We start from the raw sequence: 16,848 nt of genomic DNA, 5'->3' as shown, positions 1-16,848 counted from the left end.
ATCAGAAAGTTATCAGCAGGCATTCGTGTGGGAGTGTGTTAGGAATTAAGTAGCTCATCTTTTTCTTTCACCACTTTGTCCAGCGACATCAGGAGCAACCAACCAATATCATCATATTCCTTAGTTTTCCAAAGTATTCTAAAGTATCACATACAGAGTCATTTAGCTCCTTACTTCTTATAAATGGTTGATTAGGAGTAGCCAATGCAGATATTTTGCATATCTCTATAAACAAGCCACACCATGTAGTATCAGTGCTTTCTTTACTATTGGAAATAGACTCATTAGCATCTTTAAACTAAATCAGATTAGAGAGTATTCCAGAAATCCAAGAACCAATTCAGAAAATTCGTTCTTCAAATTCTCTTCCTCTAGAGCCACTCTCGGCACCAAAATCTGTTTTAGTTTGGGTTCTCCAGAGAAACAGAACCAATGGGACATATATAGATATATTTCAGAGGAAATTTATTATAGGAATTGGCTCATGTAGTTACGGAGGCTGAGAAGTCCTGCAGTCTGCCTTCTCCAAGCTGGAGAACCAGGAAAGCGGGTGGCGTAATTTGGTCTGAGGTGAAGGCCTGAGAAAGAAGGAAAGGGAGGCTGATGGTGTAACTCCCAGTCTGAGTCTGAAATCCCGAGCTGATGCCCAAGGGCAGGAGATGGATGTCTCAGCTCAAGACAAGAGAGTAAATTCACCCTTCCTCTACCTTTTTGTTCTATTCAGACCCTCAATGGATTGAATGACGTCTATCCACATTGGGGAAGACCATCTGCTTTACTCAGTCCACCAATTCAAATGCTAACCTCATCTGGAAACACCCTCATAGACACACTCAGAAATAATGTTTTACCAGCTATCTGGGCATCCCTTAGCTCAGTCAAGTTGACATATTAAATTAACTATCACATAAGGGCAGACTCTTAAAGGCCTTCAAATCCAAGGCTTTGATTCTCTTGACTGTCATGGGGACACCATTGAAACTTTCGGTTATTACTTTTGATCAAGTTAATCTCTATTATCTTCTCTTGGTTTATCTATAGATAATACCAACCTCACTGGCCTTAAGGTAGTTGACAGGTATGTGTGGTGCACATGATAGTGTTTGGTGCCAAATACTTGATGTTTTAAAACTATAAAAGCTATTTTATGAATATTAACTTGGCGACGATGTATTGAGTGGATTGGAGGGGAGCCAGTAGTTCAGTGTTTTTCAGAATATGGTCTCTGGATCAACTGTGTCAGAATCACTTAAAATATTTTGTTAAAAATGTAGATTCTTTCAGCCATAAAAAATAATGAAATCCTGCCATTTGCAACAACATGTATGGACCTAGAGGGTATAATGCTAAATGAAATAAGTCAGAGAAAGACGAATACTGTATGATTTCACTAATATATGGAATCTAAAAAACAAAACAAATAAACAAACAAAACAAAACAGAAACAGACTCCTGGATACAGGAAACACACTAGCGGTTACCAGAGGAGGAAGGGAATGGGGGTGGGGGGCAAAATAGGTGAAAGGGATTAAGAGGGACAAATTTCCAGTTATAAAATAAATAAGTTATTGGGATGTAATGTACAGCATAGGAAACATAGTCAATAATATTGTAATAATTTTGTATGGTAACGAGACTTATCATGGTGATCATTTCATAATGCATGTAAATATTGAATCACTATGATATACACCTGAAACTAATAGAATACTTTATGTCAGTTAAAAGAAACGTAGAGGGGCCAGGCTGGTGGCGTAGTCGTTTGCACACTCCACTTTGGTGGCCTGGGGTTCACAGGTTCAGGTCCTGGGCATGGACCTACACATTGCTCATCAAGCCACGCTGGCAGTGACCCACATACAAAAATAGGGGAAGATTGGCACAGATGTTAGCTTAGGGACAATCTTCCTCACACACACACACACAAAAGTAGATTCCTGATCCCAGTCTTAAATCTGATGAATCTGAATATTGGAATGGGCCATGGAAATCATCATTTTAACATCTTCCCAGGTGGTTCTTATGCACATTTAGGTCTGAGAACCACTGTGACTGGTTTGTGGTTGTTTTGTTACTTTTTACTACTGCTGCAGCAAATTATTACTGTTATAGCACAGAAAAATCCTCACCCAGCTTGGGGAGGAGTCGTCAAATGCTCCCTTTTGAATCATTTGCACAAATAAGTAGGCTTGGGATGAATGTGTGGGCTTTGACCAGGTAAAGACAAGGAGAATGTTATCATTTAGAATGAAGGAAAATAAATAGGGAGAACATGTCTTTTTGAGGAACTGTAAGTAGTTCAGAGTATGATCATAATGAAGTTTGACTAGAGAGTAGTAAGAGTTGATATTAGATCCGATATTGAAGAAGATGGAAAAGCAGTTTGAAGTTTTGGTCTTAAGCAAGAGTGACATAAAGTTGGATTCGTATTTTAGAAAGATTGCTCTGGACTGGAGGAGGTCAAAAGGAGGCTGCTGAGATAATCCAAGAGAGAAGTTATGAAGGCCTAAAATAAGCCTCTAATGATGGAGAAGGTGGGAGCTGAAGAGCTAGAATAGACAGGGCTTGCTGACAATACATTGTTGAAGGTCTGGGCTGGGTGTGTGCGTAGGTACAAGTCAACGATGACTTCCAGATTTCTCATAACAGTAATTGGGTTGGATGGGGACTACCATTCACCTAGGTAGGAATAGAAGAAGAGAGGCAGGTATGTGGGGGAAAAATGCTCTTAGTTTTAGGTATATTACATTGGCGATGTCTATGGAACACCCAAGTGGAGATATTTTATAAATATTGGAGTATGGGGCTGGTACTAAGGGAAGAGACCTCTATTCGAAATGGAGGTCTGCAAGCCACCAGTTTCTAGTGGAGGATTAAGCTATGGGTATGAATAAGTTTATCAGGAGGTCTTAGAATAAGACCAGAGATCTGAGAGTGAAACCTTGAGAAGCAGACAGAAGAAGAGAAGACAAGAAAAAACAAGAGAAAGAAAGTGTTGGAAAACCAAAGAGAGACAGATAGGCTCCAGTGAAGAAGAGTTATTAAAAAGTTATTAACTATGTCAAATGCCACATAGAGGTCCTTTAATTTAAAGAGTAGACATTGTCTGTGTCATTATCTGGCAAGAGCAGTTTCAATATTAGATAGTAGAGGCAGAAATCAGATTTCAGCGGCTTTACAGTTGAATGGAAGATGGTAAGTAGAGACCATGAATGCAGACAACACTTAAGGTTAGGAAGAAAAAAATTTCTTAACTTATTTATATAACTTTTCCATTAAAAGAAATGAAGTGTATTAAAGATTATTGACTTTAAAAACCTGAATGAACCTATCTGATGGAATGGACATGGAAAAAGAAAACTGGCTCATAGGGGATTTTGGTCCTGGACTATAAGCCTTTCCGTGGCAGGGCTGTCTTCCTCTTTTCATCCACAACTCGTGAGCGCGCTCCTGGGAACCCAGCAGGTGCACAGTGGAGCTTTATTGATTGGATGGATGGATGCATATACAAACCCAGACTTGTTAAGGTTATTTTTTTTTCTAATTTCAGATGGAGTTAAAAGAAAAGGAATTAAAGAAACCATGGTAAAATATTGATACATACCAAGAATGATATTTTTAATTTTCAAATACCCTGTCATTTTTCCAATTTGCTAGAATTGCTCTTTCTCTTTTAATATGCTTTCTCTTCCCTTCCTCATAATTCACAGCGAGCATTTAATCTAAATATTTTAGTATCTATAGAGCTTGGAAGTGAATTAGGATTTTAAAATTTGAATGCTGATCCCAGATGACAAGAACCTCTGGTCCTAGTGGGGCCGTGTTTGACGCTGCTCAGAGCCCTGTACCATCTAATGGAGATCCCACTTAGAAGGCCCTGTGTGCTCTGAAGCCAGCCTCCCAGCAGCCTGGGGCTGGGGCCACCGCTCCAGGAGCCAGGCCAGGTGGCTCTTGGCCAAATGGTTTCTGAAAATGGGCAATATTAATAAATGTTTAATGCTCCTCCTTTCTATGCAGCTGCTGCACAGCGCTGTCCCCTTTGTGAGGATCTTGTATCTGGCGCTGTTCTTGATTGCTCCCACTGAATGTTTTAACCCAGTTCCTTACTCTACATTGCCCTTGTCTCTGTCTACCATTTCCCGATGCTTTTTCTGAAGTCTCTGATTTAGTGTCCATTTTCAAGTTCCTGGAGATTTTGAACTAATAAAATTCATAGCAGTTGCTCTCACAGGACCATACTTTAAAGGGTAAAATATAAAAAGAAAAGAGGGAAAGCTGCTCTCTCTGGAGAAGAGTAAGCACAGAGGGATGGAACCTCCAGCTATTTATCTCTGACTGTTCATATAATCCTTCCCTGACCACTTGACGGGAAGTGTTTCAGGTGTATTTTATTTGGGCAAGATTTTGATTCCTCCGTGCACCTCAGTGACATATGCATTAAATAAGTGGCTGATTTGTTATAAGTGACCAATTCATGTTGTCATTAAAGAAATATTTAGTGGATGACCAACGTGAAAAATGCTAAGGTGCTAAAAATACAAAAATACTGTGTCTTATGTAGTAGACATAGTGGTCCTGCTCTCAAGGGTCTCACGAGATAGTAAGGAGAGAGACAGGCATGTAATACAAGAAAACTGATAAGTAGAATTACAGAGTTGTGTACGTGATCCCATCTGTAACAATTCCTTGTAATTATCTGTTACAGGAGCGAAGGAAGGGAGCTTTAACTCTTTCTTTGTGGGCCAAGCTGGGGGCACGTGGTAGGAGTCAGGAAGGTTCTACAGGAGAAATGGTAGTTGGGTTGAGTTTTAGATAAGTAGGAATTCACCAGGTGGAGAAGAACGGCATTCAAGATGGAAGGATGAAAAAACACAAAGGAGACAGAAGTCCAGGGTGAAGCTCTGGTATGGCTGGAGCCCAGGGCACGGATGGGGATGGCGTGGTGGGAGGAGAAGTGGAGACGGGTGTGGGAAGTGAGGTGAGGAAGGCTGCGGTGGCCAGATCATGCAGGCTTTATGCTCTTCTAATGGCTACGGGTGCTGTTTGTAAGCCTCAGTGAATCAGAGGATTTTAAGCATGGGGGAGGGGCTACATAATCAGGTTTATATTTTAGAAGGACATTTTGGAAGAAAGGTGGATTCAACTGGGCATTTGTCACATACCTCTGGTGCCGTGCCCCCACCCCTCCACTGCACCTCGGAAGTGCAGGAGATTTGACACCCTCAGGGTGAGGGATGGGAGCTGATGGGTAAATGCTTCCACTCGTCCTCCCTCAGCAAACGATTCAGAGAGGCGATCTGCATGTGCTGAGGAGCGGGTCAAGCCCCAGGCACCCGCACTGGCCACCTTAGGAACTCATCCTTACGTTGGCTTTGGCTTCTCCCATCACTCTCCAGGTCCCTCACTGCTGCGGTCTTGAGCACCCCCCAGATTACCTCGTTACTCACAGGCTCTCGTCAGCTCTGCTTTTAGGGAGCGGGGGGATGCCCAGGCTGGGACAGAAGGTACCAAAGAGGAAGCTCTGCAATATGTCAGGGGAAGGTGATAAAGGACCAAAAAAAAAAAAAAAAAAAAAAATTTAACTGCCAGGATGTCTCGCAGGGGAAGGATGGAGACATTGTAGGAGGGAGAATCGACACGTGTTGATGGCCAATTCACTGAGAGAGGTGGAGAAGAGGGAGGGGATTGCTGACAAGGATGGCATCGTTAGCCAAGAAGAAAAATAAAGCTGTAAGAGTGGGGAGTATGTCGAGGAGAGTGGGGGTCTCACTTCTCACGGGGAGAATTGAAGGCGCTGTGGGAAACGCAGGCAAGATGGTTAGTAGGAAGTTGGATGCAAGCCCGGAGCTCAGGACCGAGGCCTGCACCTGGCGGTCTGTGCATCGTGAACACACGAGGAGGAGAGGGCATCTACATTTATTGAGTCTAATATCAGTTAAACGTGGCTCTTTGCCCAGACTTTTGGAGGAAAGGGGAAGGCATGGTTGGGAGTGCCCCTTTCCTGCGCCCACTGTTTAATTTCCCGTTACTGTTTTGTTTTTGTTTTATTTATTCGTTAAAAGTTATAATATTGAAGTTTTATTTTTAAATTTCGTCTTCCTAAAAAAGGACTCATGCTAAGGACACAAGTCCATTGTCACGTTGGAGAGCAGCGCAGGAAGGCAGGCCAGGAGGAGGCACGATCACAGCCTAGGGGCTTGGGTTTGATTCCACGTGCGCTGGGAAGTCTCTGGTGGGGGCAGCCGTTCAAGGACAGTGCGTCGGGGGAGTGAGGAGACCCGCCTAGAAGCGGGGGAGGTTTACTGGCTCTGCCAGCATAACCCATGTCTTACTCCCCCCCCTGCCCCTCTTTTTGGCTAACTTCTACTCATCCTTCAAGTTTCATCTTAGGCCAGTGAATCCTTGAGTTTGTGATGAACAGGAGGACTTCCCTTGTGTCCCAGTCAGGGCTGAGCGGTCTACTTGCGGACTCCCAGCAATTCAGATAAATCTGCGTATATCTTCAGCATAGCACGGTGTACTGTGAAGGTTCACGTCTGCCTCCTCAAATACATTATACGCTCCTTGAGGACAAAGACCAAGGCTTGTTTCACCTTCATATCCTCAATGACCACATATCTGGGCATTCAACTAAATCACTGTTGAAAAAAGCTGAGTTTGACACCCAAGGGAACATGTAAGGTATGGGTAGGGCAGGAGACACTTGAAGAGACTCCGAAGGAGCTGCTGGGGGGAAGGAAGCCATTGGTAAATTATAACCATTAAAAGTAATTTGTATTCTACGGTAGAAACTGACAAGTGCTATGAAAAGAAGTCATAGGGCTCAGGAGGAGGGGAAGGCCGTGGGGTACCTAGGGTGATAGTGCTGGGCCTTGCCCTGGCGACACGGAGCAGAGACGGGCAGGCGTCGGGAGTCAGCCATCAGGTGGAAAGAAAGGCTCTAGGCCAGGAGCCACCTAGAGGCCTGAGGAGCTGCAAGCATGAGAATGGGCGGGAGCCACATTGGCTTCTGTGTGCCCCCACTTTTGCCCTCCCCCATGAGTCGATTTGCAGCATAGCCCCAGAACAGTCCTTTTAAACTGTCAGCCAGCTCTCTTGAACAAACTCTCCGTGAGGACAGGGACGTTCATGTGTGACGTGACTCAAGGCTTGGGGCCTAGTGGACACTCCGTGATTTGTTGAATGAATGAGTGAATGCAGGAAGTCAAGAGGGGAATGGCTGGAGAGGAGAGCCATCTAAAAATGGGAAATGTGAGAGCGGCAAGAGAAAACAAGCCCCGAAAAGAACCTTCGACTTTGGCACCTGCCCAGCGTGATAGGTTCCTATAAAGAGGGAAACTTCTGAACACAAGGCAACTGTGATTCTAAAGTGGAGCCATGTTCATCCTCCTCGGGCCACTTTATTTACTTGCGAAACCCTATCTCTTCTGGCCTCTGTCCCTGGACTTGAATTACTATGGGCCCTGCTAAAATAAAAGCTGTAAAGAATTTTTCCTTATTTATCTATTTTTGTCATCTTCTACTTATTTCTGGTCTGAAGGTTGCCCTGTAGAATGTTTAGTTGTTCTCCACAATGGTTTTACTAGTGTGTTAGGAAAATAGATGGGAACGAGCTACTTCAAGAATTATCTAGAGTCCTAGTCCAGGGCTGCAATGCAGCCAATGCAGCCGGCCCTGCTGCAGGGCGAAGTTTCACATCCCGAGTCAAATACAGTCGTGGCTCCTGGAATAAGGGCTTCTGGTGTCTATTTCTTCATCTGCTACATCTCACGGTTGACACCGACACGAAAATGAACAATGGTCGGGTGTCATATGTCATTTCTTAAACGGTAACAGGATGAAACCCCTTAATTTAGGATTCTGGATTCAATTTATAATTTTAGATTCAATTGATAATTAGTTGTCTGCTGTGGAGATTTAATATGGTACGGAATGTGTGAGCGGAGACTCTCTCACTGTGTTAAAAGTAGAAGTCAGGGGGCCGGCCTGGCGGCATAGTGGTTAAGTTCCTGCACTCCGCTTTGGCGGCCCAGGTTCACGGGTTCAAATCCCACACATGGACCTACACATGGCTCATCAAGTCATGCTGTGGTAGCATCTCACATACAAAATAGAGGAAGATTGGCACAGGTGTTAGCTCAGGGCCAATCTTCCTAACCAAAAAAAAAAAAGTGGAAGTCAGTCATCAGAAAGCCGAAAGACAAGGTTAGAAGTGTCTGTGGTGTACAGGCTACAAGTCTTTTAAGGTCTAGGATTCACTTTTGGTGGTAAAGCTTAGCCATGTTGACAGGGAAAGCCTGCTTTTAGCCATCTCAAATATTTATGTACGTCTTTCCAGCTCACGCTAGAATAGGAGTCCATTCAAAGAGAAGCATTTCAACCACACGGGACTAGAGGGCCCTGATGGAGAACGCTGGAAACGCAGGCTCAGGAGGGAGGAAACATGTTTTGTTCAGCAGAAGCATGATTTATTCAGTAAGAGCGGACAAGAGTCTGTGAAACAGCCTCCGCTAGTTTTTGCCATTACAGAGATATATCGGAGGAAAAAAATATTGGAGATCCACACCGGTGAAATTCGAACAATTTCCAAACATGTGAGTCTACTTTCCTCGTAGAAGACGAGGCCGTCCTTAGGAGGGCGGTTCTGCTTTTCTTAGGAAGTTAGGGGATGAAGTCCCTGCTGGAGACCCCTGAGCGACCCTCTGCTCAGCCCCCTCCCCGCTCAGCTTGTCTGTCTGAGCAATCCTGCACGTCCCTCCGCAGCCTCCGGAGATCCGGCGGATCTTTCCAGCCCCCTGCGGCTCTCTCTCCCCGTGCTGGCTTCAGGTCTCCTTGATGGGCACCTGCCTGCCTTTTCTTCCTGCCCTTCATGCTCGTTCTGGCTTTGGAGCCTGAGCAAGGCCGGCCCCTTGGCCTCCGCAACCCTGCTTCCCATGAAATCTCAGCCGCTCTGCGCACGTGTCCCGGGCAGCCCCGCTCGCCCGTCTCCATCACACCGCCTCGCTTTGTCGTCTTCACGTCACTCTCTGCAGCCGATTTGTTTACTTCCTCTTGGTTTCCCCACAGGGATGTAAGCTCTGTCGGAAAAGGACTTGTCCAGGCACCTTCTCGACCGCGCCACCGGCAGCTCGCTCCGCGCCAGGCACAGTGATCGGGTCCCTGAAATGTGAAGTCGCCGAGGCGGACACCTTACTATGAACTGAGTGGATTAAGTCAAACACCGTATTTGTTGAAGGAAGGAAGGAATAATTAGTTTTAAAAGATTATAGATCACAATAAATGCTAATAAATAGAAAAATCTTTAACGGGACAAAATGGGAAACTTGGATAGATCAATAATAAAAAAATAAATTTTAAAATTTTGTTAAAGATTTATTTCCCCCAAATTCCAGAGTAGAAACCTGTAGACCAATCTCACCTTTTAACATAGATGTGAAATGCTACATAAAATACTAGGAAATTAAACAGTACATTTAAAGAATAATTTATTATGCTCATATAAGATATATTTCAAGTATACAAGAATAACTACATTAAAATATATTAATAAATCAAATTAATAACTCATAAAGTGAAAAATTCCCCTCTTTAGACGCTGAAGAGATATTCATGAAATTCAGAGTTCTTGCCCTATTGAGATCAGAAAAACCCTTAAAACACGAGGGATATCAAGGTACATATTTGAAATAGAATATGTGATTCTATTAAACAACAGCTAAGTGTGAAAACCTAGGCGTATTTCCACAAAAACTGGGGGTAAACTCCAAGGATGGGTGCTATCACTCTTATTATTTACCATTTCCTGGAGGTTCTGGGCAACGCAGTTAGACATCAAGTAGAAATGAGACATAATTATCTAAAAGAAGAAAAGAATTTGCAGCCAATATTGTTGTCTACCTAAAAAGCGCACCAGATCATCGATTAAAGAAACATTTCATTGGATAAAGAATCAGTAAAGTGGCTGAATGCAAGATAAATATCCTAAAAATTGACAGCTTGCTTCTATACCAGCAAACTGCTGCATTCTTCGCTTGACATGAAACAAATAATTGTCATAATTCAGAAGTGGAACCAGGGCCTTCTTCATTAAGAAAATATTATTTTTCCCCTTCGATGGTGGTTTTGCCTTCTTCCTCACTCTGGGAAGTCGACCACAAAAACCAGCCCACAGAGGAGTTGGGAGGCTGAGAAAGCAGCTCTGCTTCAAACTGATCTTAAAGATAAGAGTCACTCAGATGGTGGGGGGCGGCGTATGTGTGGGGTGAGGGTAAGGAACCAGGACCAGTGTCCTTGTGCTGTTTAAAGCGTAGCTTGAAATAAGAATTACTGGAGGAGTCCCTATCAACTCGTGCAAGTTGAATAATTTAAGCCCTTTAAGTGTTCCTTTTTGGAAAAAGAAATCAAGAGTTTATTGATCACACGTACGAGGCCGTGGAATCGAAAGGAAGAGACAGGCGGAGTGAGGCGGCGCCCCCTTCCGGAGCAAAGGCAGCAGGAGCGTGTGAGTTCGCAGGCACTTGCCTTTCGCATTAGCGGACGTCGCAGATCCGAGGCTGCCGCTTCCGAGGAAAGAGCGCCACGCATGCAGGGTGCACAGTTCTGTTGCTTCCACATCACACTTCCTATCCCTCCCAGTTAGAGAGTCTCTGTCAGTAGGGTCATCTTCTGGCCCGTGGCTCCAGACACCAGTTAGCCTGTGGGCGGCTGCTGGCCTCAGGCCGTAATCAAGTTTCCCCGGTCTTTGGCAAAATGAAGGGTGGAAGGACGGTGTACTATGCACATATGTGTTGGGATCAGGTTGCTAACTGTCTTCTCCTGGGAGGGATGATCTTTGTTTCTGAGACCTTGTCAGTTCTATGTTCTTTGCTGTTATAATATCTTTATTTTTGTTTGTTGACTGCTTAATGACCTTACTTGGCATAGTGGAATGCTACCGTTCTGTCTGCCTAACTCTGCTTCCCCTTTTGCCCTTTCTAATATATCATATTGCTTTATTTTGTTGCTTGTGTATTCATTTATTCGTTTATTCCACATGTATTAACCATCTATCATGGAATTTAGTAGAGCTTAGGCCAAAACCAAAAAAAGAAACTTTGCCCCCATGAAACACTCTTTGAACTTCATCAGTTCCTTAAATCTCAAGGTGGGAAAGTCTTAGATTCTTTCCTCAGAGGATGGAGTGGGGAGGGAATATGAGAGATTTTTGGAATTCTAAAGAGAGAAGAGATGGGATAGAAAGATGAGCAGGAGGTTGCCAAATTAGGCTTTGTCAGTGTGCCAGCTTTCCAGGCAACTGAGGGGATGGCTGTCGACTTTGTTAAAATTCACTAGTCTAAATAGAAAGAGTTGTTCTTTAATCACACACACTTTAAAGATGATTGAAGGAGACTTCAAAACGTAAAGAGCTGTAAGATGTCAATACCAGATAAAATCTGGTGTCATTCTGTGGATATTTTAACTTGGGATGAGCTTATAAAACTTGTAAAAGCCAGATGAGTGTGGAACCGATCTTTCCCAACCAGTACCCATGACTGCGTCTCTCCAACACTAGGCTGTAAGTGTCTTAAGGGCAGGGGCTGGGTCTTGCTCATCTTTATTCCTGGTGCCCAGCACAGTGCCTGGGGCATTACTAGTACTGAATAAATATTTGTTAATTGATTGAATATAAAAACTCTACGTGATTACCTAGAATGCCAAGATCCTTTTCCCAAATTGAAACCTGGTTCAATCTTACGGTGAGATCCCACAAAAATGCTGCTTGTCAGGGAAACCCTTTCAGGAAATCAAGACTTTGGGAAATTGTTTCTTTTGACCCCAATTTTCTAACATGTCATTAAAATTTAAAGGAGACGCAGAGCCAATAAACTTCCCCGCTGTTCCAAGCAGGTCTCTTAAGTTCCCCAGCACACACAGTCCTCGGATGGCTGCCCTTCCGGTGACTTCCCAGTGCACTTGGAGTAGAATTTAACCCCCTCACTGGACGTGAACCTTTTTTCCCTGCCAGCCTCGCTCTTGTGTGCTGAGCTCCAATGTGATGAAAGGGACTTTTGTCCTCATTGTGAATCTTCTTTTAGGAAAACAAAATCAAATGCACTGTCAAAACCATAATATTACCACTTTCAGTGTATGAATGCTTGCTTAGTGAAAAAGACAGCGATGGGAAACGAAACAGCGGGATGCCGGAAGAAGAGACGCTCTCCCAGCTCCCTTGGCCTCGCCTCCCTGTCCCCCAGAAGGCTTGGGAAAAGAGCTACCTCTATTACTGAGTTGGCCTTGAAGAGCAGGGCCTTCATTGTGCTGCGCTGGGTTCCCCACTGAGCTGCCACTCAAACGGCAGCACGACCGGAAGCTGACAACGCTGTTGCCACGGCCAAATGCTCATCCGAGTACCATCATCTGCACTGAGACACAGCTGCGGGAAAATGCGTCTGCTCTCACCAGCGTCACCAGCGCCAGCTCCTCCGGCGCGGTCGGAGTTAAAGCTCTAAAACTCTAAATCCCCTTTCAGCTCCCATAGCCTAGCATTAGTTGCTCTGGTAGTGGGTTTAGTTTCATCAGGTAGCCAGAAGGCAAAAGAGAGGATGCAATATCGATTGGTCATCCTTTCCTGAATATAGTCGCGTGGTACTGGAGAACATTCTGATTTAAATTCCTTAGGTGTCATTGCAAATGAATTCACAGTTCAGAGATGTATTCAACTGGGATTACCCAGAAGAAAAGGGAGCAGAATTTGAAACTCAAAATTTAAATTAAATCATTGTCTAGTTAACCTTTTATAGTTAATTACTCTATGTACAGTCACTGGTAATTTCAAAATCCTAAGTCCCAAATCGGAGTTAATTAGCATTCGGTAAAGTCGTCATCTGCTTTTGATTCCATTTGTGTCATCTTAGCTGCTCCTCGAGGTGACAGGATCCAAGTGTCGTCAGGCTTAGAGTTTTTTTTCGGTTTTCTATTCCTTAGTCTTACATAAATGGCTTAATATTGTTTTAGCTTAGATTCATCTAAGTTTTTAGAAAATGTTCGATTTTAGAATAGTCGGGTTTACAGAAGAGTTCTAAAGATGGCACAGAAAATTCCACATACTTCATACACCGTTTCCTCTAGTGTTAACATCTTACATGACTATGGCACGTTTGTCACAATTAAGGAACTAACATTGGTACATTATTATTAAACCCTATGCTTTCCTCAGTTTTCCCCCGATGTTCTTTTTCTGTCCCAGGATCCCATCTAGGTTACTAGCTTACATGTAGGTGTCGTGTCTCCCTAACCTCCTTTGCATTGTGACGACTTCTCAGTCTTTCCTTGCTTTTCATGACTTTGACAGTTTTGAGGAGTACTGGTACGTATTTTGCAGAATGTCCCTTTGTTGGGATGTGTTGATGTTTTTCTCATGATTAGACTGGGGTTGTGTTTCTTGGAAGGAAGTGCATGGAGGTAAAGTGCCATTTTCATCACATCAGATCAAGGGTACGTGTTAGTATAACTTATTGCTGCTGATGTTGACCTTGACCACCTGGCTGAGGTAGTGTTTGCCAGTTTCTCCACTGGATTACTCAGGATTCTCCAGTGAAACTGAACCAATAGGATTGCTCATAAATGTATATATAGTATAAGGGTAGTATTTATTAATACTTTATTATTTGCTATGTTAAGATTATAATAACGTATTATAAAATATTATGTTATTTTATTATATTATATATGATAAGGTATTGACTCATGTGATTATGGAGGCTGAGAAGTCCTATGATCTGCCGTCTACAAACTTGAGACGGGGAAAGGCCGTTAGTATAGTCCGAAGGCCTGGGAGCCAGAGAGCCAATGGCCTGTGTAGATGATGGTGCCAGTGATGTCCCAGCCGCCCAGCCAGGCAGAGAGCGAATTCAGCCTTCCTCGCCTTCTTCCATGCAGGCCCTCAACAGATGGGATGCTGCCCACCAGCACTGGGGAAGGTTGTCTGCTTTGCTCAGTCTACCAATTCAAACGCCAATCTCTTCTGGAAACGCTCTCACAGACACACCCAGAAATAATGTTTAACCACATACCTGGGCACCCATGATCCAGTCAAGTTGAGGCATTAAAATTAACCAGCACATCCGCAGTGGAGTTCCGTTTTTCTTCCTTTCCAGATTCGACTCTTCGGAAGCAGATCACTAAGCACAGCCCACACTCGAGGGGTAGGGAGTTCAACTCCACTTCTTTGAGGGGGGAATATCTACATAAATTATTTGGAATTCTATTTTTTCCCCCACAGTATCAGTAAATTAATTAATTAATTAATTAATTTTTACTGCAGTAACATTGGTTTATAACATTTTGTAAATTTCAGGTGTACATCATTATATTTCAAATTCTGTGCAGATTACATCATGTTCACTACCCAAAGACTAATTACAATCCATCACCACACACATGTGCCTAATCACCCTTTTCACCCTCCTCCCTTCCCCCTTCCCCTCTGGTAAACAGCAATTCAATCTCTGTATCTATGTATTTGTTTGTTGTTATTGTTATCTCCTATTTATAAGTGAGATTATATGGTATTTGACTTTCTCCCTCTGACTTATTTCACTTAGTGTAATACCCTCAAGGTCCATCCATGTTGTCACAAATGGCAGGATTTCATCCTTTTTATGGCTGAGTAGTATTCCATTGTGTATATATACCACATCTTCTTTATCCATTCGTCCCTTGATGGGCACCTAGGTTGTTCTGAAGTCTTGGCTATTGTGAATAATACTGCAGTGAACATAGGGGTGCATGTATCTTTACGCATTCGTGTTTTCATGTTCTTTGGATAAATACCCAGCAGTGGAATAGATGGATCGTATGGTAGTTCTAGTCTTAATTTTTTGAGGAATCTCCACGCTGTCTTCCATAGTGGCTGCACCAGTTTGCACTCCCACCAGCAGTGTATGAGAGGTTCCTTTTTGCCACATCCTCTCCAACACTTGTTATTTCCTGTCTTGTTAATTATATCCATTCTGATGGGAGGGAGATGATATCTCATTGTAGTTTTGATTTGCATTTCTCTGATAGTTAGTGATGTTGAACATCTTTTCATGTGTCTGTTGGCCAAATGTATATATTCTTTGGAAAAATATCTGTTCAGATCTTTTGCCCATTTTTTAAACTGGGTTGTTGGTTTTTTGTTGTTGAGACGTATGAGTTCTTTGTATATTTTCGATATTAACCCTTTATCTGATATGTGGTTTGCAAATATCTTCTCCTAATTGTTAGGTTGTCTTTTCATTTTATTGGTGTTTTCCTCTACTGTGCAGAAGTTTTTTAGTTTGATGTAGTCCCATTTGTCTATTTTTTCTATTGTTTCCCTTGCCTGGTCAGACATGGTACTTGAAAATATGCTGCTAAGACCAATGTCAAAGAGCGTACTGCTTGTGTTTTCTTCCAGAAGTTTCATGGTTTTAGGTCTTACATTCAAGTCTTTAATCCATTTTGAGTTAATTTTTGTGCATGGTGTAAGGGAATGGTCTGCTTTCATTCTTTTTCATGTTTCTGTCCAGTTTTACAAACACCATTTATTTATTCGTTTATTTTAAGATTTTATTTTTCCTTTTTCTCCCTAAAGCCCCCCGGTACATAGTTGTGTATTTTTAGTTGTGGGTCCTTCCAGTTGTGGCATGTGGGACGCCACCCCAGCACAGCCTGATGAGCAGTGCCATGTCCGCACCCAGGATTTGAACCAGCGAAACCCTGGGCCGCCTAAGCAGAGCGCGAGAACTTAACCACTCAGCCACAGGGCCGACCCCCCAACACCATTTATTGAAGAGACTTTCCTTTCTCCATTGTATGTTCTTCGGTCCCTTGTTGAAAATTAGCTGTCCATAGACGTGGGGGTTTATTTCTGGGCTCTCAGTTCTGTTCCATTGATCTGTGTGTCTGTTTTTGTGCCAGTACCATCTGTTTTCATTACCATAGCTTTGTAGTATATTTTGAAATCAGGGAGTGTGATACCTCCAGCTTTGTTCTTTTTTCTCAGGTTTCCTCTGGCTATTCAGGGCCTTTTGTTGTTCCACATAAATTTTAGGGTTCTTTGTTCTGTTTCTGTGAAAGATGTCATTGGAACTTTGATAAGGATTGCATGAAATCTGTAGATTGCTTTATGAAGTATGGACATTTTAATTGTGTTAATTCTTCCAATCCCAGAGCACAGAATATCTTTTCATTTATTTGTGTCTACTTCAATTTCTTTCCACAATGTTTGATAGTTTTCAGTGTACAGATCTTTCACCTCTTTGGTTAAATTTATTCCTAGGTATTTTATCCTTTTTGTTGCAATTGTAAATGGGGTTGTATTCTTAGTTTCTCTTTCTGCTACTTTGTTGTTAGTGTATAGAAATGCCACTCATTTTTTATGTTGATTTTGTATCCTGCAACTTTACTGTATTCATCTATTATTTCTAAAAGTCTTTTTTTTTTTTTGAGGAAGATTAGCCCTGAGCTAACTGCTGCCAATCCTCCTCTTTTTTGCTGAGGAAGCCTGGCCCTGAGCCAACATCCGTGCCCATCTTCCTCTACTTTATATGTGGGACGCCTCCCACAGCATGGCTTGCCAAGCAGTGCCATGTCCGCACCTGGGATCCGAACTGGCGTACCCTGTGCCGCTGAGAAGCAGAAGGTGTGAACTTAACCACTGCGCCACCGGGCCAGCCCAATTTCTAAAATTTTTTGGTGGAATTCTTTTGTAAAGGATATTTATCTCTTCTCTCCCACATATTTATTTATTCATTTATTTACTTACATCGGAAAGGACTCATGGGTATTTATTTTATATTTGGGGTTGTATATTAATACTACATTATTTATTTTGTTGCTCATTGT

General features: G+C 42.9%; 1 protein-coding gene across 11 annotated transcripts in view; it reads left to right on the top strand.

Annotated features, from left to right (window-relative positions):
- The window catches only part of MTMR6 (myotubularin related protein 6), a 93,709-nt gene that overhangs the window by 52,001 nt on the left and 24,860 nt on the right, over positions 1-16,848 (top strand). For 2 of the 11 annotated variants that reach the window (XM_070240110.1, XM_070240113.1), the window contains one exon: positions 3,551-3,585. The exons of 2 other annotated variants lie outside the window; for them this stretch is intronic. In XM_070240110.1, the coding sequence (XP_070096211.1) occupies positions 3,551-3,560 (10 nt within the window). In that variant the 3' untranslated portion in view covers positions 3,561-3,585. Of the gene's footprint in view, positions 1-3,550; positions 4,458-9,066; positions 9,360-13,715; positions 14,184-16,848 lie in introns of those variants that run through there. 7 more of the 11 variants (XM_070240107.1, XM_070240112.1, XM_070240109.1 and 4 more) reach the window with 6 other exon arrangements.

This window comes from Equus caballus, chromosome 17 (genome assembly GCF_041296265.1).
Source record: "Equus caballus isolate H_3958 breed thoroughbred chromosome 17, TB-T2T, whole genome shotgun sequence".
In the NCBI taxonomy this organism is placed as follows: domain Eukaryota; kingdom Metazoa; phylum Chordata; class Mammalia; order Perissodactyla; family Equidae; genus Equus; species Equus caballus.
This window is presented reverse-complemented; position numbering and strand designations above follow the sequence as displayed.